This window comes from Dreissena polymorpha, chromosome 5 (assembly GCF_020536995.1).
Source record: "Dreissena polymorpha isolate Duluth1 chromosome 5, UMN_Dpol_1.0, whole genome shotgun sequence".
Taxonomy (NCBI): domain Eukaryota; kingdom Metazoa; phylum Mollusca; class Bivalvia; order Myida; family Dreissenidae; genus Dreissena; species Dreissena polymorpha.
This window is the reverse complement of record NC_068359.1, coordinates 42,127,591-42,151,595: the sequence shown is the minus strand read 5'-3', so window position 1 is coordinate 42,151,595 and position 24,005 is coordinate 42,127,591. Positions and strand designations below refer to the sequence as shown.

The window sequence follows — 24,005 nt, the reverse complement described above, 5'->3', positions numbered from 1 at the left end:
CTGTCTAATGATACATGTATCTCAGATTTATTTCATAAACAACTAACAAAGTATATAAATATAATATTAATATGATTTTGAATTATCATAAAGAGTTAAATTAGTTTTTCCCTAATCAGTGGTCACTTTTCACATGAATTTCATTTTTTCCCAAAATGGCCAGGAAAAGGCCTGATGTACCTATATTGTGTCGATATTTGTTGATAAAATCATTCCAATTTGCTCCATTTTATTGATAAACAAGGGACAAAATTGTCACAAAACCAGGTTTTCATTGTGAAAAAAAATCTGATAAAGGGAGACAACTCAAACTGAACTTTTTAAATGAACAAACAAAATTAACCCCCTTCATAAGTTTGTTTTAAAATAAATCTATTTTTAGTCGTGGCGACCTTGACATTGGAGATATTGACGTGATTCTTTCGTGCGACACACCGTCCCATGATGGTGAACAAATGTGCCAAATGATTTTAAAATCTCATAATGAATGACATAGTTATAGCCCAGACAAGCTCATTTATGGCTATTTTTTACCTTTGAACTCAAAGTGTGACCTTGACCTTGGAGATATTGACATAATTTTTGTGCGCAACACAGCGTCTAATGATGGTTAACAAATGTGCCAAATGATTTTAAAATCTCACAATGAACGACAAAGTTATGGCCCGGACAAGCTTGTTCCGCCCGCCCGCCAGCCCGCCCGCATTCGCCAATCTAATAACCAGTTTTTTCCTTCGGAAAACCTGGTTAAAAATGCTCAAATTTGCCATTTTATCAATTAAAAAAATTCCAATTAGACCCAAATTAGCTAGCTAGGAAAACTGAGACTGTGCATGACGGCTGAACTGTCTGAAACTAATGTTGAAACAATCATTGATATATATTTAAGAAAAAGGATAGAGACATTCAGCTGTGAATATTGCATTCATACATACATGTGTATTCATATAATAAATATCATTACATATAAAAGAGTGAATTTGTAATTTTCCCCTTTTCCTAAAAAACGACACGTTTTTCCCCTTTGGACGGGCCCCGCCACCATTCCCCTATACGTGAAAAAAAAAAACTGCCGCTTTGAAATATTATTTTTTGACCTTTGACCTTGACTTTGAACTTCCACCACTCAAAATGTGCAGCTTCATGATAACGCCGCTTTGAAATTATTTTTTTCTTACCTTTGACCTTGAAGGATGACCTTGACCTTGAACTTCCACCACTCAAAATGTGCAGCTTCATGAGAACGCCGCTTTGAAATTATTTATTTATTTTGTTGACCTTTGACCTTGAAGGATGACCTTGACCTGGAAGGATAACCTTGACCTTAAACTTCCACCACTCAAAATGTGCAGCTTCATGAGAACGCTGCTTTGAATTTTTTATACTTTTTTTTTTTACCTTGAAGGATGACCTTGACCTTGAACTTCCACCACTCAAAATGTGCAGCTTCATGATAACGCCGCTTTGAATGAAAAAAAAAAAATTGACCTTTGACCTTGAAGGATGACCTTGACCTTGAACCTACACCACTCAAAATGTGAAGCTTCATGATAACGCTTTGATTTTTTTTTTTACCTTGAAGGATGACCTTGACCTTGAAGAATGACTTTGACCTTGAACTTCCACCACTCAAAATGTGCAGCTTCATGATAACGCCACTTTGAAAATTTTTATTTGTTTTTTGACTTTTGACCTTGAAGGATGACCTTGACCTTGAAGGATGACCTTGAACTTCCACCACTCAAAATGTGCAGCTTATCAATTAAACAGAAAATGTAACCATATATTCAAAGTTACTAAGTCAAAAAAGGGCCATAATTACGCAAAAATGACAACCAGAGTTATGCAACTTGTCCTTTACTGTCCCCTTATGATAGTTTGCGAGTGTTCCAAGTATAAAAGCAATATCTATGATACTTTAGGGGTAAAGTGGACCAAAACACAAAACTTAACCAAATTTTCAAGTATAAAGGGCCCATAATTCCGTCAAAATGCCAGTCAGAGTTACATAACTTTGCCTGCACAGTCCCCTTACGATAGTTAGTAAGTGTTGCAAGTATGAAAGCAAAAGCTTTGATACTTTAGGAAAAAAGTGGACCTAAACACAAAACTTAACCAAATTTTTAATTTTCTAAGTATAAAAAGGGCACATAATTCTGTCAAAATGCCAGTCAGAGTTACATAACTTTGCCTGCACAGTCCCCTTATGATAGTTAGTAAGTGTTGCGAGTATGAAAGCAATAGCTTTGATACTTACGGAATAAAATGGACCTAAACACAGAACTTAACCAAAATTTTCAATTTTCTAAGTATAAAAAGGGCACATAATTCTGTCAAAATGCAAGCCAGAGTTATCTAACTTTGCCTGCCCAGTCCTCTCATAATAGTAAGTAAGTGTACCAAGTTTGAATGCAATAGCATTGATACGTTATGAGAAAACTGGACCTTAACACAAAACTTAACCGGACGCCGACGCCAAGGTGATGACAATAGCTCTTTTTTTTTCAAAAAATAGATGAGCTAAAAAAATGTTTGGACTCGTTCTTTCAATTTTTGGACTCGTACATTTGGAAGTCATCAAGTCCCAGGACTTGTTTATGGCAGTTTGTAAAAAAATCACTGTTAGTCATGATTCCTTTTGTCATGAATAATGGACAGATGCAATACCAACATATTTAGATCATACATGTATAAATTGGATTTAGCAATACATTTTTCCACTAGCTTTCAAAAGTTGGAAGTCCTGACTTCCAAGCCTTAAATTTTGGACGTCCCATTTTTCTTTCAGTATTTTAGTAAATCCTAACGTATGTGTTGATCGCTTGATGTTCCAACACTATCTATTTCCCGATAATCTTGTGTAATTACGATTTCCATTTTCAAAACTTAAATATCGCCAAAATTGACAGTGTGTTTAAGAATTGCATTAACACAGACTCCCACAATATACAGCACGCACATACAAAGTGAATTGTTGCCATTTTGTGGGATGGGGGAATTCCCATTGAACATGCTTAAATCACGTGACAAATACATTTGTATGTAACAACAACATTATACAATTTAAGTTTTTTCAATTCGCATAATTAAACGTAATATCCAAACTAGAAATGGCGCGGCAGAGGCCGACGCGTATCCCCACGCCGAATGTTTGACCTAGGTGTGCCCCAGGGTTGGTAATGGGGCCATGCATAGCTGAGATTGACCGTATTGTCATAAGAGAAGTTCATCATCAATTAGAAGTGAATTGGTGTAGAAATGAAGAAGTTATAGTAAAAGGCAATTTTGGGTGGGTGTGACATATGTGGGCAGGGCGCCCCAGGGTTGGTAATTGTGCCATGCATAGTTGAGATTGACCATATTGTCATAAGAGAAGTTCAGTATCAATTTGAAGTGAATCGGTGTAGAAAAGAAGAAATTATAGTACAAGGCAATTTTGGGTGGGTGTGGTCTATGTGGGCGGGGCCCCAGGGTTGGTAATGGGGCCATGCATAGTTGAGATTGACCGTATTGTCATAAGAGAGGTTCAGTATCAATTTGAAGTGAATCGGTGTAGAAATGAAGAAATTATAGTAAAAGGCAATTTTGGGTGGGTGTGGTCTATGTGGGCGGGGCGCCCCAGGGTTGGTAATGGGGCCATGCATAGTTGAGATTGACTGTATAGTCATAAGAGAAGTTCAATATCAATTTGAAGTGAATCGGTGTAGAAATGAAGAAATTATAGTAAAGGCAATTTTGGGTGGGTGTGGTCTATGTGGGCGGGGCCCCAGGGTTGGTTATGGGGCCATGCATAGTTGAGATTGACCCTAATGTCATAAGAGAAGTTCAGTATCAATTTGAAGTGAATCCGTGTAGAAATGAAAAACTTATAGTAAATGGAATTTTTTGGTGGGTGTGGCCTATGTGGGCGGGCGCCCCAGGGTTGGGATTGGGGCCATGCATAGTTGAGATTGACCCTAATGTCATAACAAAAGTTCAGTATCAATTTGAAGTGAATCCGTGTAGAAATGAAAAAATCATAGTAAATGGAAATTTTTGGTGGGTGTGGCCTATGTGGGCGGGGCGCCCCAGGGTTGGGAATGGGGCCATGCATGGTTGAGATTGACCGTATTGTTATAAGAGAGGTCCAGTATCAATTTGAAGTGAATCGGTGTAGAAATAAAGAAGTAAATGTAAAATAACCTAAACAAGAGCGCCGCATGACGGAGCAATATACGCCCGATTCGTGTGCCATTGGAGATGATACACTGATGATTGATGTATTTGTTTTGGAAATAAGCAAAAAAAACAACAACAACTTATATAACTGATATATTCATATATATGCATTGATATCAATAAGTGTACACTTAGTCTCATTTGTTCTCTAAAACACAATATTTAAATCATAATTGTTTAGACCCCCATACCACTTTGACGCAGGATAAAAAGTTGTTTAAAAGTTTCGGATGAATACAATTTGAATTAGAGTCCGGACAAAGTGGCGCCGTTGAAAATGCACTAATTGACCCTATGACCTAGTTCTTGACCCGACATGACCCATATTCGAACTTGACCTAGATATCAACTAGATGCAACTACTGACCAAGTTTGGTAAAGATCGGATGAATACAATTTGAATAAGAGTCCGGACAAAGTGGCGCTGTTGAAAATGGACTAATTGACCCTATGACCTAGTTTTTTACCTGGCATGACCCATATTCGAACTTGGCCTAGATATCAACTAGATGCAACTACTGACCAAGTTTGGTGAAGATAAGATTTATACAATTTGAATTAGAGTCCGGACAAAGTAAAATGCACTAATTGACCCTTTGACCTAGTTTTTGACCCAGCATGACCCATATTCGGACTTGACCTAGATATCAACTAGATGCAACTACTGACCAAGTTTGGTGAAGATCGGATGAATACAATTTGAATTAGAGTCCGGACAAAGTGGCGCCGTTGAAAATGCACTAATTGACCCTATGACCTAGTTTTTGACCCGGCATGACCCATATTCGAACTTGGCCTATATATCAACTAGATGCAACTGCTGACTAAGTTTGGTGAAGATCGGATGAATACAATTTGAAATAGAGTCCGGACAAAGTGGCCCCTTTGAAAATGCACTTATTGACCCTATGACCTAGTTTTTGACCCGGCATGACCCATATTCGAACTTGGCCTAGATATCAACTAGATGCAACTGCTGACCAAGTTTGGTGAAGATCGGATGAATACAATTTGAATTAGAGTCCGGACAAAGTGATGCCTTCCGCCCGCCGCCCGCCCGCCAAGGGGTTTCACATAATACGTCCCGTATTTTATACGGGCGTATAAAAAATGAGTGATAATTTCTGACGCGGCCCCACCCCAACCGCTATAACTTTTGACCCAGGGGTCAGATCAAAATTCCAAATAGTGCAGGGTCGCACATATGCTCATAGCTACCATGTGTGTAAGTTTCAAGGTTCTAGTGCTTTTAGTGTAGGAGGAGATAATGGCCAGGACGGACGGACAGACGGACGGACGGACGGCGGAGATAACCACAATATCCCCAGCTTTTTTTCAAAAAGCCTGGGGATAAAAAGCGTTGCCAGGTTTTATTATTCACGTATAGTTAAGATAACTCTTTCCACAAATAAACCTTTTTTGTGTATATCGTGACGTGTAAACCCTTTGTTGGGACTAAAAGTATGCGAAAATTAGACTTCATGTACAAAATCATGTCATTCTTCCTCGAGGAAAGCATGGGCTTTAAATATTTGATTGCTGAATTAAAAATTTGTAGAGCAGAGAACGCTTAGTTTTTTTCTTTTGGTTAAAAAAAGTGGAAACTTTTTTGCTGCAGTCATTAAGATAGGTGAATATTGATCAGAGACGTGTTCATATAGTGTATACGCATTGCATTGGGGCTGCCAGAAGGCAAATTACCACAAAAAATTGGTTTCACAGCTGGAACGAGAGCGCCGATGGCGTTAAAAGCATAGGTGCAAGATACAGGGAAGAATGGCGTCACGTGGTATAATGTAGTTCGATATCGCCATCCGCGAATTTCTCAAATCAAAAATTTCAAACAATTACCGACTATTTAAATAGATAATCTTTCCATTTACATCAGTGTTTGAAACGCTTATGAAAAATAATTACCCAAGCCTTTCAAAATTTAAGCACGGACAGATCTGTATCGAACTATTCTTTTCACAAATGAAAATAGACGCTACCCTATTCGTCTGCGTCAAGAATTTGTCGTAAAACTTGTGGTAAGCGTTAGATGCAGACGTGCACAACAGATTGAGTTCTGAATACAGATTTCTGAATGCAGATTTTTATAGAAACTCCTCACAGCAGTTACTTCCCTTGCTTCGCCCGGTCAGTAACTTCTAGTATAAGGGAGGCCACTGCGTAGGAGATTGAGATTTATAGTGCAGATAGAATTGTTTTACGAACGAAATTTGTTTTAGGTTATAGGAAGATTTTTTGACATTAAACGGTCTTAGAAAAATTCACTAAAAACGGTGTCAGCAATATTCTTGGAAGAAAACGTTAGAAAAACGTTTCCAAAATTTTTTTGTAAGAATGACCATATACTAAATTAAATAGATATTTCGTCTGATTTTTGATAAGGTAAGGCTTCATAAAGGGCAACCGATCGATGTGGATTTTCGAAATGTGGTATATACCATAAGCATAGGTGCGTAAACGCACCTATGCTAAAAATCAATATTAGTAACTAGCTGAGAAAATCATGCCATACACAAGTTTGTAGGCAGAGTAAACGGATTGAATGACAAGATTTAGCATTAAGATTTATATGTGTTGTGTATTAGAAAACAGTGCATATGCAGATTATCTGACCTCCAAGGTAGTCCAACTTGTTGACGCTCTCAAATATTAAGATACTTTTTATATTGGTAATATTTGGAGCGTCCAACCGGGCTGGCATTTAAAATGTGTTGGACTTTTTGCCTTCTTTGTCTATATTGTTGCCCAAGGATTTTGGCGCCGCCGCCGCAACATTCAAGCCCCGATATAAGACACTTAATATCAACGGGTTGCAATAATATTTACATACCTGTGTAGATAATTAATTTCTCGATAATGTTCCGTAAAAATTATGTAATGAAACTTTGAATTTTGCACGCCTGAGCAATTTAAATCCAACCACTATTCAATTTTTCAATATCTCTCGATTCGCTCGCTGTGTAGATATAAATGGATAACATGACCTCGATGTAAAGCATCTGGTTTAAAGTGGAAGAATAAACAGCGTAAAATACAGTTTGCGTTCGTCTGTTGTAGTGCAGAGCGTTACATAGTAAACCGATGTTATACTTTTCTGGATTAATTTTTTTTTTCTAAATTGACAATTAAAAAGTTCTGAATAAATTACATCTTGTATTTTTATACTGTACATAAATAATGTTGATACAGACCGTACAGTATACCGTCCTATGTAATGTAGAATGTAAGTACATAAAACAACACAGACAGAGGTGCGAAAAAGACATTCCCTATATTCCAGTAACACATAATTCATTTCGGCATAACCAACGGATGACTTCCGGTTAAACGTAAACATTTATTCTTCTTGCGCAATAACGAAAATAATCAACTATGGTGAATACAGTATGTATCAAAATGTCATTTTTGTCAAATAATGTAGGATATGTTACCTAAATTATATTTGGTGTATATGCACTCAAGTAATTGTCTTTCGATGGGTTTTCAGGCGAATTTGATTTTTTAGTGGTACAGTAGTGAGTGGGGGTGAAATAACACATTTTCATTATTTGTTTAAAATTTCAGGACAACGATTGATGCACAAATGTTATGTTTCAGATTCCATTTTGGCATCCTTCAAATATGCCTTATTGTCATGGACGAATAGCATGATGGTCCTGTTAACCAAGACTGTGTGTGCCTGAAAGTTATAAATGTCCAAGGTCAAATTAACCAAATACATGTTGGAATACTGAATTAAGTGTGCATTGTTCAAAATAATTTATTTTGAACTGAACCAGGGACATATGTCGTATATGTCCCTGACTGAACATAGGTATAAATATACCAACCTGTTCAAGTTTGATCTATTTTCTTTTTTAACAAATATATTTTATGTTAAAATATAATATTTACTTCATATTCACTTACCCAGTATTGTACATTTTTAAATATCATAAATCATAGTTTTGCTTTGTTATTTGTACACAATTTTTGTAATAAACGACAAAAAAAGTAAAAGCACTCCAGTTAAAATGTGCTATTCTTTTGTTGTTTTCAGACTTGACAAGGATAAGTCGAACGATTCGTTACTGGCTATAAGGTTCGAGGCTTTGTAAGAAGTACATGAACACCATCAAACATCACGGAAGGTGTCGTTATGCAGCCAGTCAAATATTACAACTGCAGTGACAGACAGGGACTCTGGTGTTAATGGAAAGCTTTTTATCTCAAAGAACTATATAAACAAACCATCTTATATTTATTTTTGCATAATCAAAACAAAGTGTATGTATTAACATAAGTGTAAACATGTATTTATGTTTTTTGCTTCTTTGTTATTACTGTTATTGATGAGATACATATACAATCTGATTATGCATGTTTATAAAACAGTGGTTTCATAACAAACAATAATTGTTTTTGAATTTGTATCACCCGCAATTAAAATTTTGTATATGGATGGGTGCACATTCCTTGATGTATGGTAGAATCCTCACAAAACATTGAGTTTTATGTAGAAATCTTTTATAGAATCTTAGATAGAGTCCTGAAAAGTTACATCATAAACAAACAACAACGGTCAATAACTCTGATTTAAGAAAGTGTAGGGTTATGGTTCTTGTGCACCAAAATTCTCCTCATTGAAAAGTTTGTGACATACGGATGGACAGACGACGCCAATTCTATATATGGTGCGGAAGAGAATGTCTGTCTGATATGTTGAATCTTCTTAGGTGTAATAGTACTTTGCACACATCCATGGTCCATATGGCATCCGATATCATAAAATAGATAATATATTATATAAATAAAAATGATGTATTATAGTTTAGTCATATGAATTTTAATATTAGGTATTATAATTTTACTACACAAGTGTCCTTAAGTAAATAGAAATAACATGTTAAGCTGCACAGTGACAATAATTACATTTTATTTCCAGTAGCTATATGTCAACTGTTGTTTACCATACAATATATTATAACCAAGAATGTTAAATGTAATTAAAAAAATCATCAGATATGTATTAATGTATTGTTTTACAGCCGTATTGCTATAGTGGTTAAATTCTCCACACAGTTCTATTTTTCAATAAATCAACATTAATATACTTTACCCCACCCACCATAAACATTGATTATTGTGTATTCAAAAAAGTTATTCATACGGCTAACAACACATCAAAATCAATATTATACATATTAAAAATAGTTACATGTATCAAACACATCCAACGATTATTTCCAATACCATTTTAAATGATAATTGATTTTCTTACCTAAAACTATGGATTGACAATTTGCTTTTACAACGGCAGTAACGGAATATCAGAATTACGTTGAAACCGGAAGTAATCAGTCTACAACGGCATTATGGTCTATTGGAAAGTGGAGAATGCATACAAACTTGCTGAAACTTAGAACAGTGAATAGAAACTGCACCATATCTGTTTTGAACATATGCTTATTAAATCGACAAAGATTGGCATACAAGATCTAGTTAGGTAAGTCGGTGTTAAAAGCTCATGTTAAATAAAATTACGCGTACACGTTACACCGTAATGCCTTCTTCTGATTGGTTCATATTTAAATCAGTTTCATGACATGGCTATAGGTCTGTTATTCTTTTGCGATTTAAGCAGAAGTTTAACTGAAGAATTTATGTCTTTCTAACTTCGCTTCGACGGTATTTGAGGTAAAAATGGACTTCTGAATTAAAACTGAATGAGTTGGTAATGTTATTTTGCAATTTTACGCAAATTGATGAAAATTTTAACTTTCTGGTTTCCACCACAAAAAAGGTCCTTCAACGACGAGACGTTCCAAAGAATTTAGCCCATATAAAAAGTACAGTCTAACCTGTCTATAAAGACCACACAAGGGATTTGGTCCTTGTGGTCTTTGTTCACAGGTGGTCTTTATTCCCAGGGTCGGTTGAAACTTTGCAAAATATGCTAGTAGTATTTTAACAGGTACCTTATCTATGTATGTGTTCTTTTGTTTAAATGTTTGAATACTTATGCATGTATAATAAAAAAAGGATTGAAAACACAGTTTTGTTTTTATTATTTCCATTCCCTTATGTTTTTATTATTCATTTCATTAATCATATACATTTATAAATAATTATTGACATACATGTATATGTACATGTAATTCAGAATGTTCTGGATTTGAGTTTTGCCTACACTAAGATCACTAGCCACTCGTCTACAACTGTGTCCTTTAACTAACAAACTAATGACCGCAACGCGTTCTTCCAATATCAAGAACTTAGGCTTGGAAGCCATGATGGTTAAATTGAATTGATTACTTGTCCATAATCTATGCACGTCTTATCAAGGAGAAATGTAAGAAGGGAATGGCTATCAAAATGTTTGTATTTCAGGCATCGTTATTGATATAAAACCGTTAATTTCCTTTATGAGTTGATGAAAGCCCCAAACTTGTCTTTGATATTTTTAAGCAATTTGTACATTAATCGAGAGTCACTTTAATACAAAGGCAATAATTTTACACTTTTGACAAACTGTCAAATGCATAAAAGAAGCAGGCGACTACCAATTAGCAATGCGTGTTAAATAAACAAACAACTGCTATCGATAGCACTAAACTGTCACTTGCCGATATTTCCATAGGGACCGACGAGTCCACTGGTAAGATGTGTATCACGTGACTACACAGCGTTATGGCGGCCATTTTGTTTTTTGAAAGTTGCAAAATCGTTGATTTTTATGATTGCAGTGGTCGTTGTAAGCTATCAAAATGGACTTTTGGGAATGTAAAAGGGTGGTCTTTGGTCTTTGTTCGCAGGTGGGCTTTATTCGCAGGTTCAATTTATAGCGAAATCGTTCGGGAGGAAATCCGTGTGGTCGTTATTGACTATTGGTCGCTATTAACAGGCGGTCGCTCGGGCAGGTTGGACTGTATCTCTAAATTCTTAGCGCGTCTTATAAATGAGACTAACCTCCAAGGGACTTCCATCAGTTGTAAAGACAACAATTAACATTATTTGATATGTTGAAATGTATGTGTAATAATTAGAATTGTTCCTGCAGTTAAAAAAGCATTGATAAATGCTATCATATGCATGCAATCTATGCTTTTAACGTTCATGTAGAGGCTTCAGTTTGAAAAATGTGGGACCCCTAGCATTGAACTCAAATTTGACTAAACGAAGAGTGTCACGTTGAAAATGTTTACACATTTGCTTAAAAGGGTGGTTTTCCTTCAAACTGCTACCAATTTTGTGCAGCAAAATCTCATACCATCGACAAAATCAATCAAAATATAAAGCGATTTAAACACAAAAATAGACATTATTTTCAAAAATCTGAATGATGTTTATCTAACGTATTTTGGCGGAAAATTATATAACCAGGGATCATACTAGAGGGCGACGTAGGCGACTTTGTCGCCTTACGATGCTTGATATCGCTTTCTGATTACATCAAAGCGAAAACAAAATCGCCGACATTTTCTTATATTTTCTCCTTTGATAATCTGCCGCACGTGTGCGCAATGCCGTCACTAATACTGCCATTGTTTGCTGTGTGCAATTATCGGTTATCTGATCTACTGATAGCAAGAGGATTTGCTATGCATCACTGACCGCTGATGCAAGTCGCCATGGTTTATTCCAGTTGCGGCATTGTGTACACGCCGGTCTTACCGACAATAGTGTAATTGACGTAACCATCTATGTATAGAATGCCAGGCTCCCGACCTCGTTTACAATTTTTCATCGGCTCTTGTTATTTGTCAAGGCTGCCGGGAACCAATACAACCATTGTTCACATGATGGTCATTTATTGTTATGCTTGACGATTTGTACAACTTAAAACAGTCCGAATCTCACTGCTAAATTTCAGTCATAATATATTTGAGGGAACATTCCATTAAAAGTCAATGACGCCATTTAAACATAAGAATTACCGGCACGCGACACTCAGTTGGGAGAATTACAATTTGGGGTATTTCAGAATGTACGGGTGTGTTACATCAATTTATGTATTTATAATCGAATAAAACAAAACAAATCTTGAAATAATTAAGCTATGGCCGGCATAGAACATAAACATGTATCGTTGAATAGTCTCCCACGAAATGTTCGGGCGGTTTTTAAGAGTACAAGTTACTCTCTGTTGTTAGTCAAATTGCAAATTGAGACTGCTGCACAGTGCGGAATTAATTGGGATAAATTGCCAATTTAAATTCAGTTAAAAATGTGAAAATGCGATAAAAATCGAATAGAAATAACCAAATGCTAAACAGTGACTTATTGTGCGCAAAGGGGATAAAATATAGCATTACGAATATATACTATTTGTATTGTTATTGTTATGCGTTTATTATATCGCCATGAGACATTGTCTGGTCTTTTAATTATTGATTTCTGATTGGTACTGACATGAGCAGTAACTGATGAAACCTCTTCGGTACTGTCCGAAACCCGTACAATCTATGGATGTTGCTAATGTCCGTAATCTTGCTATTTTAAACTATCTATTAGCAAAGTAAAGCACTGCAATATTGTATTTTAAAGCAATATGTCAACCAAATAATATATTGATTGCGTATTTGCTAGGTTACAGGTTACTGGTTTTAATTTTCTGCCGTCAAACGATATGCATGTGCAGAAGACGTATATTGACATGTTTTCGGACGGTTGTTTTCGGATACGAATGGTTCGTCGATTAAAAAAAAAATATTACGTCCTTTATAACATTTTTATAGAATGACGAATAAACATGCAATGTTACGGATGGTCTGGTTGACAATATTTCGCAATGTACTAACCAGAAATTGCACCTAGAAAGACTAAAACAAGAGGGCCATGATGGCCCTGAATCGCTCACCTGACTCATTAAGATCAGATGAAAACTATGACCTCTATTGTCTACACAATGTTTTTCTATGATTTGACCTAGTGACCTAGTTCCTGACTCTAGATGACCCAAATACAATCCCAATCCAGATTTCATCAAGATAAACATTCTGACCACAGTTCATAAATATTGGATGAAAACTGTGACCTCTATTGTCAACACAAGGTTTTTCTATTTATTTGAACTAGATTTTTACCCCAGATGACCCAAATACAATCCCACCCAGATTTCATCAAGAATTCTGACCAAATTTCAAAAAGGTTGGATGAAAACTGTGATCTCTAATGTCTACACAAGGTTTTTCTATTATTTGACCTAGTGACCTAGTTTTTGACCCCAGATGACCCAAATAAAATCACAACCCAGATTTCATCAAGATAAACATTCTGACCAAATTTCATAAAGATTAGATGAAAACTGTGACCTCTATTGTCTACAGAAGGTTGTTCTATTATTTGACCTAGTGACCTTGTTTTTGACCCCAGATGACCCAAATACAATCCCAAACCGTATTTCATCAAGATAAACATTTTGACCAAATTTCATCAAGATTGGATGCAAACTGTGACCTCTACTGTCTACACAAACAAATTGTTGACGGACGGACGCACAGACACACGCAGGCACGCACAACGGACGCCGGACATCACACGATCACATAAGCTCACCGTGTCACAGTTGTGGTTAAAATCCCATAGAAACAAGGGCTGTTTGTAAAACATGCATGCCCCCCTATATGGGCTATAAGTTGTAGTAGCAGCCATTGTGTGAATACGTTTTTTGTCACTGTGAATGGTGGTGGTGGTGTAGTAGTAGTAGTAGTAGTAGTAGTAGTAGTAGTAGTAGTAGTAGTAGTAGTAGTAGTAGTAATAGTAGTTGTAGTAGTAGTAGTAGTAGTAGTAGTAGTAGTAGTAGTAGTAGTAGTAGTAGTAGAAGTAGTAGTAGTAGTAGTAGTAGAAGTAGTAGTAGAAGTAGTAGTAGTAGTAGTAGTAGTAGTAGTAGTAGTAGTAGTAGTAGTGGTAGTAGTAGTAGTAGTAGTAGTAGTAGTGGTAAAAGTAGTAGTAGTAGTGGCAGTAGTAGTAGAAGTAGTAATAGTAGACGTGGTGGTGGTGGTGGTGGTGGTGGTGGTAGTAGTACTAGTAGTAGTAGTACTAGTAGTAGTAGTAGTAGTAGTAGTAGTAGTAGTAGTAGTAGTAGTAGTAGTAGTAGCAGTAGCAGTAGCAGTAGCAGCATTACAAGACCAATACTTAAGAATGATCAAATGGGAAAAGGTAACATAGCACCAGCAGTAAATATGGGGCTCATTTACAGGTCAGATTTGGAATCTCTGCTGTAAAATGAGATTTTGAATGAATTAAAGGGAGGCAAATCTGTAATAAAAAGAACATGCATAAACCGTAGTTGTTTCCCTTGTTTGAACCATGCTAAATCCTTACAAGTTTGGAAAGAATTGGATGAAAAATTTGGACTTTATTGCATAAACACCATTTTCTCAATTCAAGGGGAGGTAATTCTGTACTTCATGGACCAATAATGCTTTTTTGTAGGGTTCGTGTCCTCATTGATATAAAGACACTGTGCAAATTTGGAAAGGATCGGACAAAAAATGTGGAAGATTTTTTAAAGTTTTTACAAAATAGGCAAAAACGAATAAACATGCAAAGTTCAACGAGCTCCTGCGGCCATGTTTTTTGACGAATCAAATTTCTTTGAACAACTTTTTTAGGGGAGCCCTCAAAGGTCATCCCTGTGAAATTTTTTGAAAATCTGATGAGCGGTTTCTGACAAGAAGATTTTTTAAGGTTTTTACCATATATGGTCATGGCGGCCATCTTGGTTATGCGATCAAATTTTTTTTAACAATTCTTTTGTCCCATGACCTAGGGATGCTCCACATGAAATTTGGTTGAAATTGGCTCAATGGTTTAGTAGAAGAAGATGTTTACAAATTGTTTACGGACGGACGGACGGACGCCGGACGCTGAGTGATCACAATAGCTCACCTCGAGCTATCGCTCAGGTGAGCTAAAAAGAACAATATGGTAGGGCTCTGCCCTATATTCCCTTTATCCTACATCCTCAGGCTCTTGGCTTAAGTAGTAATTACATATGAATGAAATGTGTATTTTGGCCAAATTAAACACACGTTTTACAGTTTTTAAGAGAGCAATATCTCTTTAACATCATGGCAGTTTAAAATAAAATGTTTAGTGTTAGTGTTTCAGCATATTTTATTTCAGATATATGTATGGTTATTAATTTTGAACCATTTATATTAAAGTATCTTTATGCGTGTGATCAAAGGTCCGCTCACTTCTCCCCAATACCATTGGAAGGAGAAGTCACTTCTCCCTAAAATTTTGGGCTAGGATGATCCCTGATAACTAGTGAATAATATCAACATTGATGAGGGCAAGTTACGCTTAAATAGTAATTTTTTTTTACATATCTAGAAATATCAAAACTCGAACACATGTCATTTCATGACGATGGGGGCAGCCATTTTTAAATTAATAAAATTGAAAGAAACATGCTAAAAACTCACTCATCGCCTAATTGACATTCCAAACGGTTGACGATGACAAATGCATTGGATTGTAATCTTTCCGTTGATGTGTGCAAACTGCATGATCAGACCTCATAAACACTCCAAAAAAATAACTTTGTTAGAAGCATTTCGCCAATGTTTACAATTGTTGTTGAATCACATGTACTTGTATTATTGCGCACAAAATAGTACGCTTACAGACTGACAGAAAGATCGATACGAAACTCCGTTCAATTCATCACGGTATACTATTTTATTGATAATATATAATAATAATTCGCTTCAACAACCTAAATGTAAAAATAATTCTTTTAAACGAAGTTTTTAATACGAAAGTGAAAACAACGGAAGTCGGATGGATATTATGTGAGATGCATTTCGGCTCCAGAAAAACAATACAAATACACTAAAAAAAGACATGTGGGGGAAAATTTTCAGCTGGAAAATATTTGAAATAGGGTAAGTGATTATATCTATTTGTGATCATTTCTGTTATTAAGCGCGATCTCTTCCTGATTAATGTTAACAGTTGTTTTACTAGTCGCAACCAACTGTCAAAATAATGATGTGTTTTCTCAGGTATGTGAACACATACAGGTACACATACCAGGTTTTCTTACTACTTCACGTGATTTCGACCGATTTGTAATGCACGTTTTTTTCTACGGAGCACAGCGAGTGCCACACTTTCAAAATGGGTAGAAGGAATCGATATACAAATGTATAAAAAGATTCGGTTTGCCAAAAGGAACACATTATTGAAAACGGTACAAGGACAGTAGTTGTTCAGGAAGGAAGAAAGAAAAAACTATGATACCTAGCTGTGTATTTCTATGTAAAACTATGATTTCTAGAGTCGTCTGCACAAAACTCATAAAATCTTGTTATTGATGAGCAATATCTCCTTTTATCACAATGATTTTTACCCAGTCAAACCTATTTCTTTATATTTATTTACAATTCTATATGTCGTCTGCAATTTCTTTCAATTTGAGATGGTTTAAAATTTTCCATTTGGTTATAGAAAAATTGTTAAGCCCTTGAAATAGAATGGTGACTCTTATTATCCACCATACCTGGATTTTTAAAAAGTAGCTCAGTTTAGTTATTTTTAGAATTTTGTTTAGGAAATTAATCCAAAAAATGCAGTTGAATAATAACTCATTTGTTTTTTTCTGACACTTATTTTCTGTGAAATGTTGCTAACTTGACCTTGTATATGTATATAGCTTTGTATTTATTCAACATACGGTAGTGCATATCCTTCCTAACTTTAGATTGAGATTTTGTAAATTAGTGTACAAATGTATTGGTTTTAAACAAAAATATGAATAAAGCAAAAAAATATTGAATGTCAAAAATGTGTTTATGTTATTCTTTCTGTCTTTACCTTTAAAATGATATATAGTTTGACCATATTGTACCACATTGAATGAAGAAAAACCAAATCAAAGTTTTAATGAATTTTATCCCTCCCATGAACCTTAAATGTCCAATGTTGACATTTGCGCTTGAATACAGTCTGAATAGTGGGTAATTTAATAGACAAAATAATGGCAAAAACTTTATAGAAGTAGCAAAATAGGGTGACGTTCACGTTCACTTTTTTGAGTAACTTTAGTAAGCAGGAACCCTCAGGGTTCGACACTAAGGCACGTCCGGCAGACATTGTCTAGTAAGATCGGTGGTCGGGCTAGTAAAACTGTTGGCTAGCTTGTCCGACTGGTCGTACATACAAAATCTATACTGATTCATATAACTATAACTAACCGAAAACCTTTTTCTCTTAATGTGTAAAATAACTATTGTATCCATTATTTACATCAGAACAAAACTAGCGTATATAAATAAACGCGGAGCATTCACATGATTCATCGCTATTTTTAGACGCGAAGGAGAGCTTCCCGCAGAAATAGCTTGTTTCCATTGGTAAAGTTGTCATGAATATTAACGCTTTGCATGCTGGGAAATTTGTAGTCTGCTAAAATGTTGTCTGCTGAATTTCTAAATTAGCATTTCTTCAAAAATTTTCAAAGAATACTATCAGAATAGCAAACAGTTTGGATCCAGATGAGACGCCACGTTCTGTAGCGTCTCATCTGGATCCAAACTGTTTGCAAAGACCTTCAAAATTCGGTTCCAGTACTGAAATAGTTAATGATTTTCTGCAGTGTTGTAGAACTTTACATCATGTTTTTACGACTTCTATCGAAAATCGGTATCGTCAATGTAAACATTTTGGCGTAGCAGACGAGAGAATGTAATTTAAAGTGACTTTGTTCAAGATTGGATTTTCGTCCGACAAATAAGTTAATAAAGAAGAATCCCACGGTAAAACTGACACAGATTATGATGGAAAAGGCCATTGGAGCTGTGGTAGCATGGAGCACAGCGGTCAAGGAGGCCAGAATTTGATAACGTTTAATAAATGTCACCTGCTGTACAGACATCATTTGTTTAACTGGTGATATACAGTGAAATTACAACAAACAATTTATGTTGTTAAATAGTTTTATTTTATTTTTTACTCTGTGCATCAAAATAACTTTCTTGTGTTCACTAATTATTTTCTGATAAAACCTGATTAAACAGTTACACGACACAATTCTGTTTATTTGCTATGTCATTTATGGTCTAGTAGACATCAGATTCGGGCTAGTACATTTTAAGAGGAGCTGGTCCGATGGTCTGGCAGTAAAAAAAGTTAATGTCGAACCCTGACCCTGCATAGTCAGCGGGAACCTAGTTGCAATAATTCAACTCTAAGCTTTATAGCCCAATGGGCTGCTTCGAGTTGCAATGCGCTCTCTATTGTCCATGGGTGCAAAATGTTATCAAAAATGCAAGGGTTAAGGAACACTGAAACTGCAAGAACTTATTAAAGTTTACCTATCTAAACCACAAACTCATCCAAATGGTACCATTAAAGCAAGAAATAATTGATTTCATTGACTTAAGTTTTGTTTTGTACGCTGTATCCGCCATATTGGAAAATTGACCCAATATTGGTTAGGTCGCAGTACACCAATATTTTGCACGTCGGGTTATGTGCTCCAGCCTATAAAGTCGATAACGATGTGGTATTCGATACAGAATATACTGTTTCAAATTTAAACATAAACATGTCAGAGAGAAAAGTGTGTTGAAACATCGTTGTGATTTTATAGAGTTCATGCAAAGGATAACATCAGTAGGTTGCCATTCAGGTAAATTTAACATGTTTATGAAGTTTATTCATTATTTTCCTCAATTTGTCTCGAACCACGTCTGTTAAGTGAAGCGCACGCTGCGCTGAACTGAACCCATGTTTATGAAGGGGTGCATATGGACTCCCAGAGCCGCCATAGCAAAAATTATCAAAGGCTCTGGGAGTCCGTTTATATGGACTAGCAGGAACCCTGCTTTATCAGTCCATTTATTTAAAAAAATACTGAAAGCATTTTTACGATGCAGGAATTGTATAAATTGTACTTTAATGTCACAGTATGCGGACGAGTTGATATGTTAAGCTGATGCACAATAAAACTTATGTTTTACTATCTATAACGCGCATATAAACTAAGAAATTTTGCACAAACATTGACAAAGTAAATTTGCAAATTGCATTCATACCACACTTGTCCATAGGCCCCACTTCCCACTGGTGTCAGGGATTCATATCGGTTGGGAACTTCCCATACAGTTTTATTCAATTCTACACGGTAAAATCCGTCTTTCAGCTTCGTTTTGTGCGACATTTAGACATGCGTTTGTATCTTTTATCTCGATAAAAGACGCGAAATCCAAAATAGTTTCACTTCCCGTATTTGTGGACTGGTTACTTCACACTTGAATTAAAACCGTATATTTAATTAAATTTATAAAACACAGTCAATACATATTAAGTTCTCGTTTATTGGACGGCATAAATGCAGCCGTCCAATGAAATAACTCAAAACAAATGGGAAATACCCTCGAAATAACACTCTCGTCAATCAGCAGACGATTTTTTTTGCATACTATATAGGTTATGTATAACTAATTGTTTAACATTGCCTGCAATTGGAATATTTGTTATGAGTTATGGAGGTTTCGGTAAATGACAAGTTCGGTAAATTGATTTATATAGTAAATGCCGTGGAGGTTTCGGTAAATTGGTATAAATAGGGATTATCGCACCTTTTGTCGATAAGCGTGTACATTAATTAAGTTGTTTGGCACTAATTAAATTATCTGTTTAAATGTACGGAGTTGATTTTATCAATTTAGAGATGTTAGCAAAGTGTTAATATTAATTATCCAGGCTTGCAACCTTTTAATATTCTAATCAAGGGAGGTAAATTATATATTAAAAGTTTATCTTTAGGTCATGATTGTTTTGTTTTTAATATATGTTTTTAAACAATTAGTTGAAAAAAATCTTAATTAAAGCGTATCAGATAAAAAAAATAATAATGTGGCTCTTACAAGAGGTGGCCTCCACGTGGCAAGAGCTGGGCAACATATTCATTATGTTGGCAAACTACCTCATGTTTATATAATGAGAAATGTTCGGTGGTTTAAAATACTAATATCAAATATATTTGTTCTTATATAAATAAATTTCTCGCTTCTTTTTCCTACAATCAGGTCAGCACATAAGGTGTTATTCTTAAAATAATCTAAATATGTATGTTTAGATCGTGAACATGCTTTAACACTGGTGGCCGAGTTTTTACATACACGACCATGCAGTAACTTTCAAACTGTGAAATAAACAAACGTTTTCCTTCTTTAATCATGTTTACAAAAAAATACTGGTGGTGACATCAAAGGATGTTTATTTGTGGTAAAAATAAAATTATTATGTAATTGGGTAATTATAAAAAATATAAAAAGCGGATTACAAAGTCAATCAGTTATTTTTTTTTTTATTCAACAGATTTGTTCAGGCAAAAAATGATATCAGTTATTTTGGCCGTAAAACCCATTGTTCAAGTACAGTAGCCAGGTGCCTGTGTATTAAGCTGATAAGATAGTGATCATCACAGCAGCTTGCTATTACACAGTGTATTCATTCTGCTGGCGTTGTGTAAGATGTCATTTTTATCAGTTTTCAATTACGTGTATCTCTTCGCTTAACTCAACGTTCAATTACAAGCGCGTTTAACAAAATTATAAAACATAACGCGTATCATTATATTACTTTTTATTAATTACGTACACGTATTAGATTTTATATATTGTTTTTTTCTTGTGTTTTTCTCAACCAGAAAGAAATAATAAATCATGTCTACAATATTTTACAAGAACCTTTTTTAAATAGCATTAAACTTTATTGAAGAGCTTACATTGATTCCGCCATAAATCATTATTTGTTATTACTATTATGTTATTTAAATAAAAGCACCAATTATTTTTAAAAAAGTAATGCGTTATTTAAATCGTAAATTTAACTACAATTTCCTAACAGAATTCGTTTTTCAGAGGTAGCTCATTCATTCCCCTTAATTCTTTACCGTAGGCATAGCAATAATACTCAACTCAAAATTAATCCACAGTTTGCAAATAAATGCCCCTGATGTTATTGTAAGCCAATAATAGGTGTCATTAACACCTCGTTGTAGGTATACCTCTATAAAAACAAATTTACCGAACCCTCCACGGTATTTACTATATAAATCAATTAACCGAACTTGTCATTTACCGAAACCTCCAGCACCCATTGTTATTTCGGGTAGTCGTACATTTGTTACCGTGAATATAGACAAGCAACTTGAAGAAAGTTTATCTGCAACAACCAGTGCTATCATTACAGTGGCCTTTTCACAGATTTGGGCAAATTTTGAAGTTTGTTATTAAATGCTTTATATTGATAAATGTAAACATTAGATATTAAAAGCTCCAGTAAAAAATCAAGAATAAAATTAAAAAAAGGAAAAAAAAGTAGCCGGTACCAGGGCTCGAACCAGTGACCCCCGGAGTCCTGGAGTTAGTCTGAAGTAAAAACGCATTAGTCCTCTCGGTTATTCCGCCGGGTATATACAAATTAAGTATTTTATACATTATATAAGCAATCTTCGAAGTTTAGTAAATTTAAACGACAACAACAGAACTCTCCAAATTATTCAATCATTTCGCGTTGCAACGCTTTATAATTTTAAGGTTTTCAAATCGTCAAAAGATACATATAATGGCTATATTGAACTATGGTAAATGTTCAGTAATACTGTTACCTCACAAATATCATAACTAAAACGAAATTTGCGAATCTGAAACAACTTTTTTCAATTTTGTCAATTTACCAAACCGTGAAAAGATCCCTTTAAGAATTACACAATCGGTGTTAAAATTGTTTCTGTTCCCAACGGGTGAATGAGATGCGTTTCGTAGCTTAAATGTATTTAATTTTTTCTATTCCAGTTCTTGCCTTCTTCCGATACAACAATCCTTCTACATAGGAAAAAATGTACCGGCGCCTATATTGTAAGGGTTGAAAACGGTACGAGGATGATCAGTTGGGTATTAATTTAAAATTTACACGTTTAACAGTTGGAAGCATACATCAGGTTCCGGTGTCGCGTGAGAATTGCAAGACCGTGAGGCAGTTAAGATATACAGGAAGACAACAGGTTTTGCGCATGCGCAGTATGATATAAACATGTTCGTGAGGAATGCAAGACCGTATCCTTGTATTATATCAACGATTCTTACCCTATTTTATGATTATTGCAAATGGTGAATAATTTAGATGCGGAAAGTACACTCAAAACCCCCGAACAAGATCGTCACGATTTGTACTCGTTAGTTTTCTTATTGCGTGAACACAAAAAATAACATTGTTATTATAATGTAAGCAGATTGATTCGGCCCCAAGCTATTTCGGTTATTTAGTTGGGTATATAATCTGGGTCATTTATTATTAAAGCTTATTATAACTACCTAGTTTTAGTTTCAAATAGTCGTTGTGATGCGTCGTTTTACTTGGTATTCCAAGATGTTCACATGCAGGCGTGTTGTTTATTTTGCAAATGTTCAGACAGAATTTGTTAAAAAATGTCAACATTAACTACTAGGATTGCTTAAAAACATACATATTTAAAAAAAAAATGAAAATCAATGTGAGACAGACTCCCGGTATAGGCGCAGTGTGTCAATGCCCTAGAGAAGCTTTGCAGTTAAAGTGAAGAAAAAGAAAGATTCAAATATTTTAAGCATAGGCAGACATATGACTATGTGAATAGTATTGTACTGTAACACACTGACAATTTTTATTATGTCATCCAGTGTGGTCAGTTTCTGATATTAGAGCGAGCCAGAAAACTGGGCCTACCCAAACTAAGTTGTTGCTGGCATTTTGTGTATTACGTATTTTTCAGTGAAAAAATCATAACTAATTTAAATAAAAATGTATTTTAGAACTTTAAAACAAATTATGCAGCAGTAAATGACTAGGTATATGTAAATCTCTACAAAAGATGACAACGTATTGCACAATCATTCTAAAAATGAATTGACTAATTAAAACCTTATATTAGTTTTTTGTGGCAGTTGTTTGTTTTTGTTGTTTTTTAATAATGTTTATACAAGGAATGGTTGAAAGTATGTCAACATTCTTCCATCAGGGATAAAACTTTCTTATAACTGATAATAATAATTATTATTATAAATGATTGTTAGTATGGTTATGATATTATGTATAAGCCATAATCTGTATTGTCAGTATCTTTGATAAAATTGTTATTCTAGTGTTATTATTAATGAGAGTGAATCAATCTCAATGCAGAGTTGTTCCTTGCTCTCACATACTCCTCTGCAACGGGGTCAGCATCTATTAGAACAAGAACCGTGTTTAAACCGAACAAACATATTCAAAGTATATTTAATTGCACATTGAGGATAGAAAACATTTTACAATGAAATACCACCACCCATGATTATAGGGAAACTTTGACCCCTTCATTTATGTCCAATCATTATCTGATCTACATGTAACAGGAAATTCCTCCCCTGAATTATTTATTATGTTGTACTTGTATTGAACAGGTTTGATACTAGCCAATGTATACAATGTATCTTTATTCAGAATTGTTCTCAGACAGAGATATTAAAGCAATTTATTTTCTTATAAGATTCATATTATTATATTGGGGTTTTAGTTAATAATATTGATAGTTTTAGTATATTGATATTTCATTTTTTGTATTCAAACAAAATGACTTAATTTTTAATAATGGAAAATATATATGAACCATGCAAAATCATACAAAAATGAACTTAAGCTGTAATGTGTTGCAGATTCACAGAGGCGTGTAATGTGATGTTGTTATGTTGTGTAAGATAGATCCTGTAAAAATATTCTTCATGGAATTTGTAAATAATACCACAGATAAAATATTG

The 24,005-nt window shown here is 34.9% G+C and overlaps 1 protein-coding gene and 1 long non-coding RNA gene across 4 annotated transcripts in view; both read right to left on the bottom strand.

The window, feature by feature from the left end:
• LOC127832567 (mitogen-activated protein kinase 14-like) overlaps nucleotides 1-22,187 on the bottom strand; it is a 52,496-nt gene extending 30,309 nt beyond the window's left edge. Inside the window, exons 1-2 of one of the 3 annotated variants that reach the window (XM_052358096.1) lie at nucleotides 22,170-22,187; nucleotides 19,260-19,474 (exon numbers count right to left, since the gene is read on the bottom strand). In XM_052358096.1, coding sequence (XP_052214056.1) covers nucleotides 19,260-19,384 — 125 coding nt within the window. In that variant the 5' untranslated portion in view covers nucleotides 19,385-19,474; nucleotides 22,170-22,187. Of the gene's footprint in view, nucleotides 1-19,259; nucleotides 19,475-22,035 lie in introns of all 3 variants that reach the window. The other 2 variants (XM_052358095.1, XM_052358094.1) reach the window with 2 other exon arrangements.
• On the bottom strand, nucleotides 4,299-5,482 carry LOC127832577 (uncharacterized). Its single transcript, XR_008026966.1, has 2 exons — nucleotides 5,132-5,482; nucleotides 4,299-4,975 (listed from the first exon to the last, which is right to left on the bottom strand). It is a non-coding gene; the product is annotated as an uncharacterized LOC127832577 (long non-coding RNA).
• Nucleotides 22,188-24,005: the final 1,818 nt, after the last annotated feature.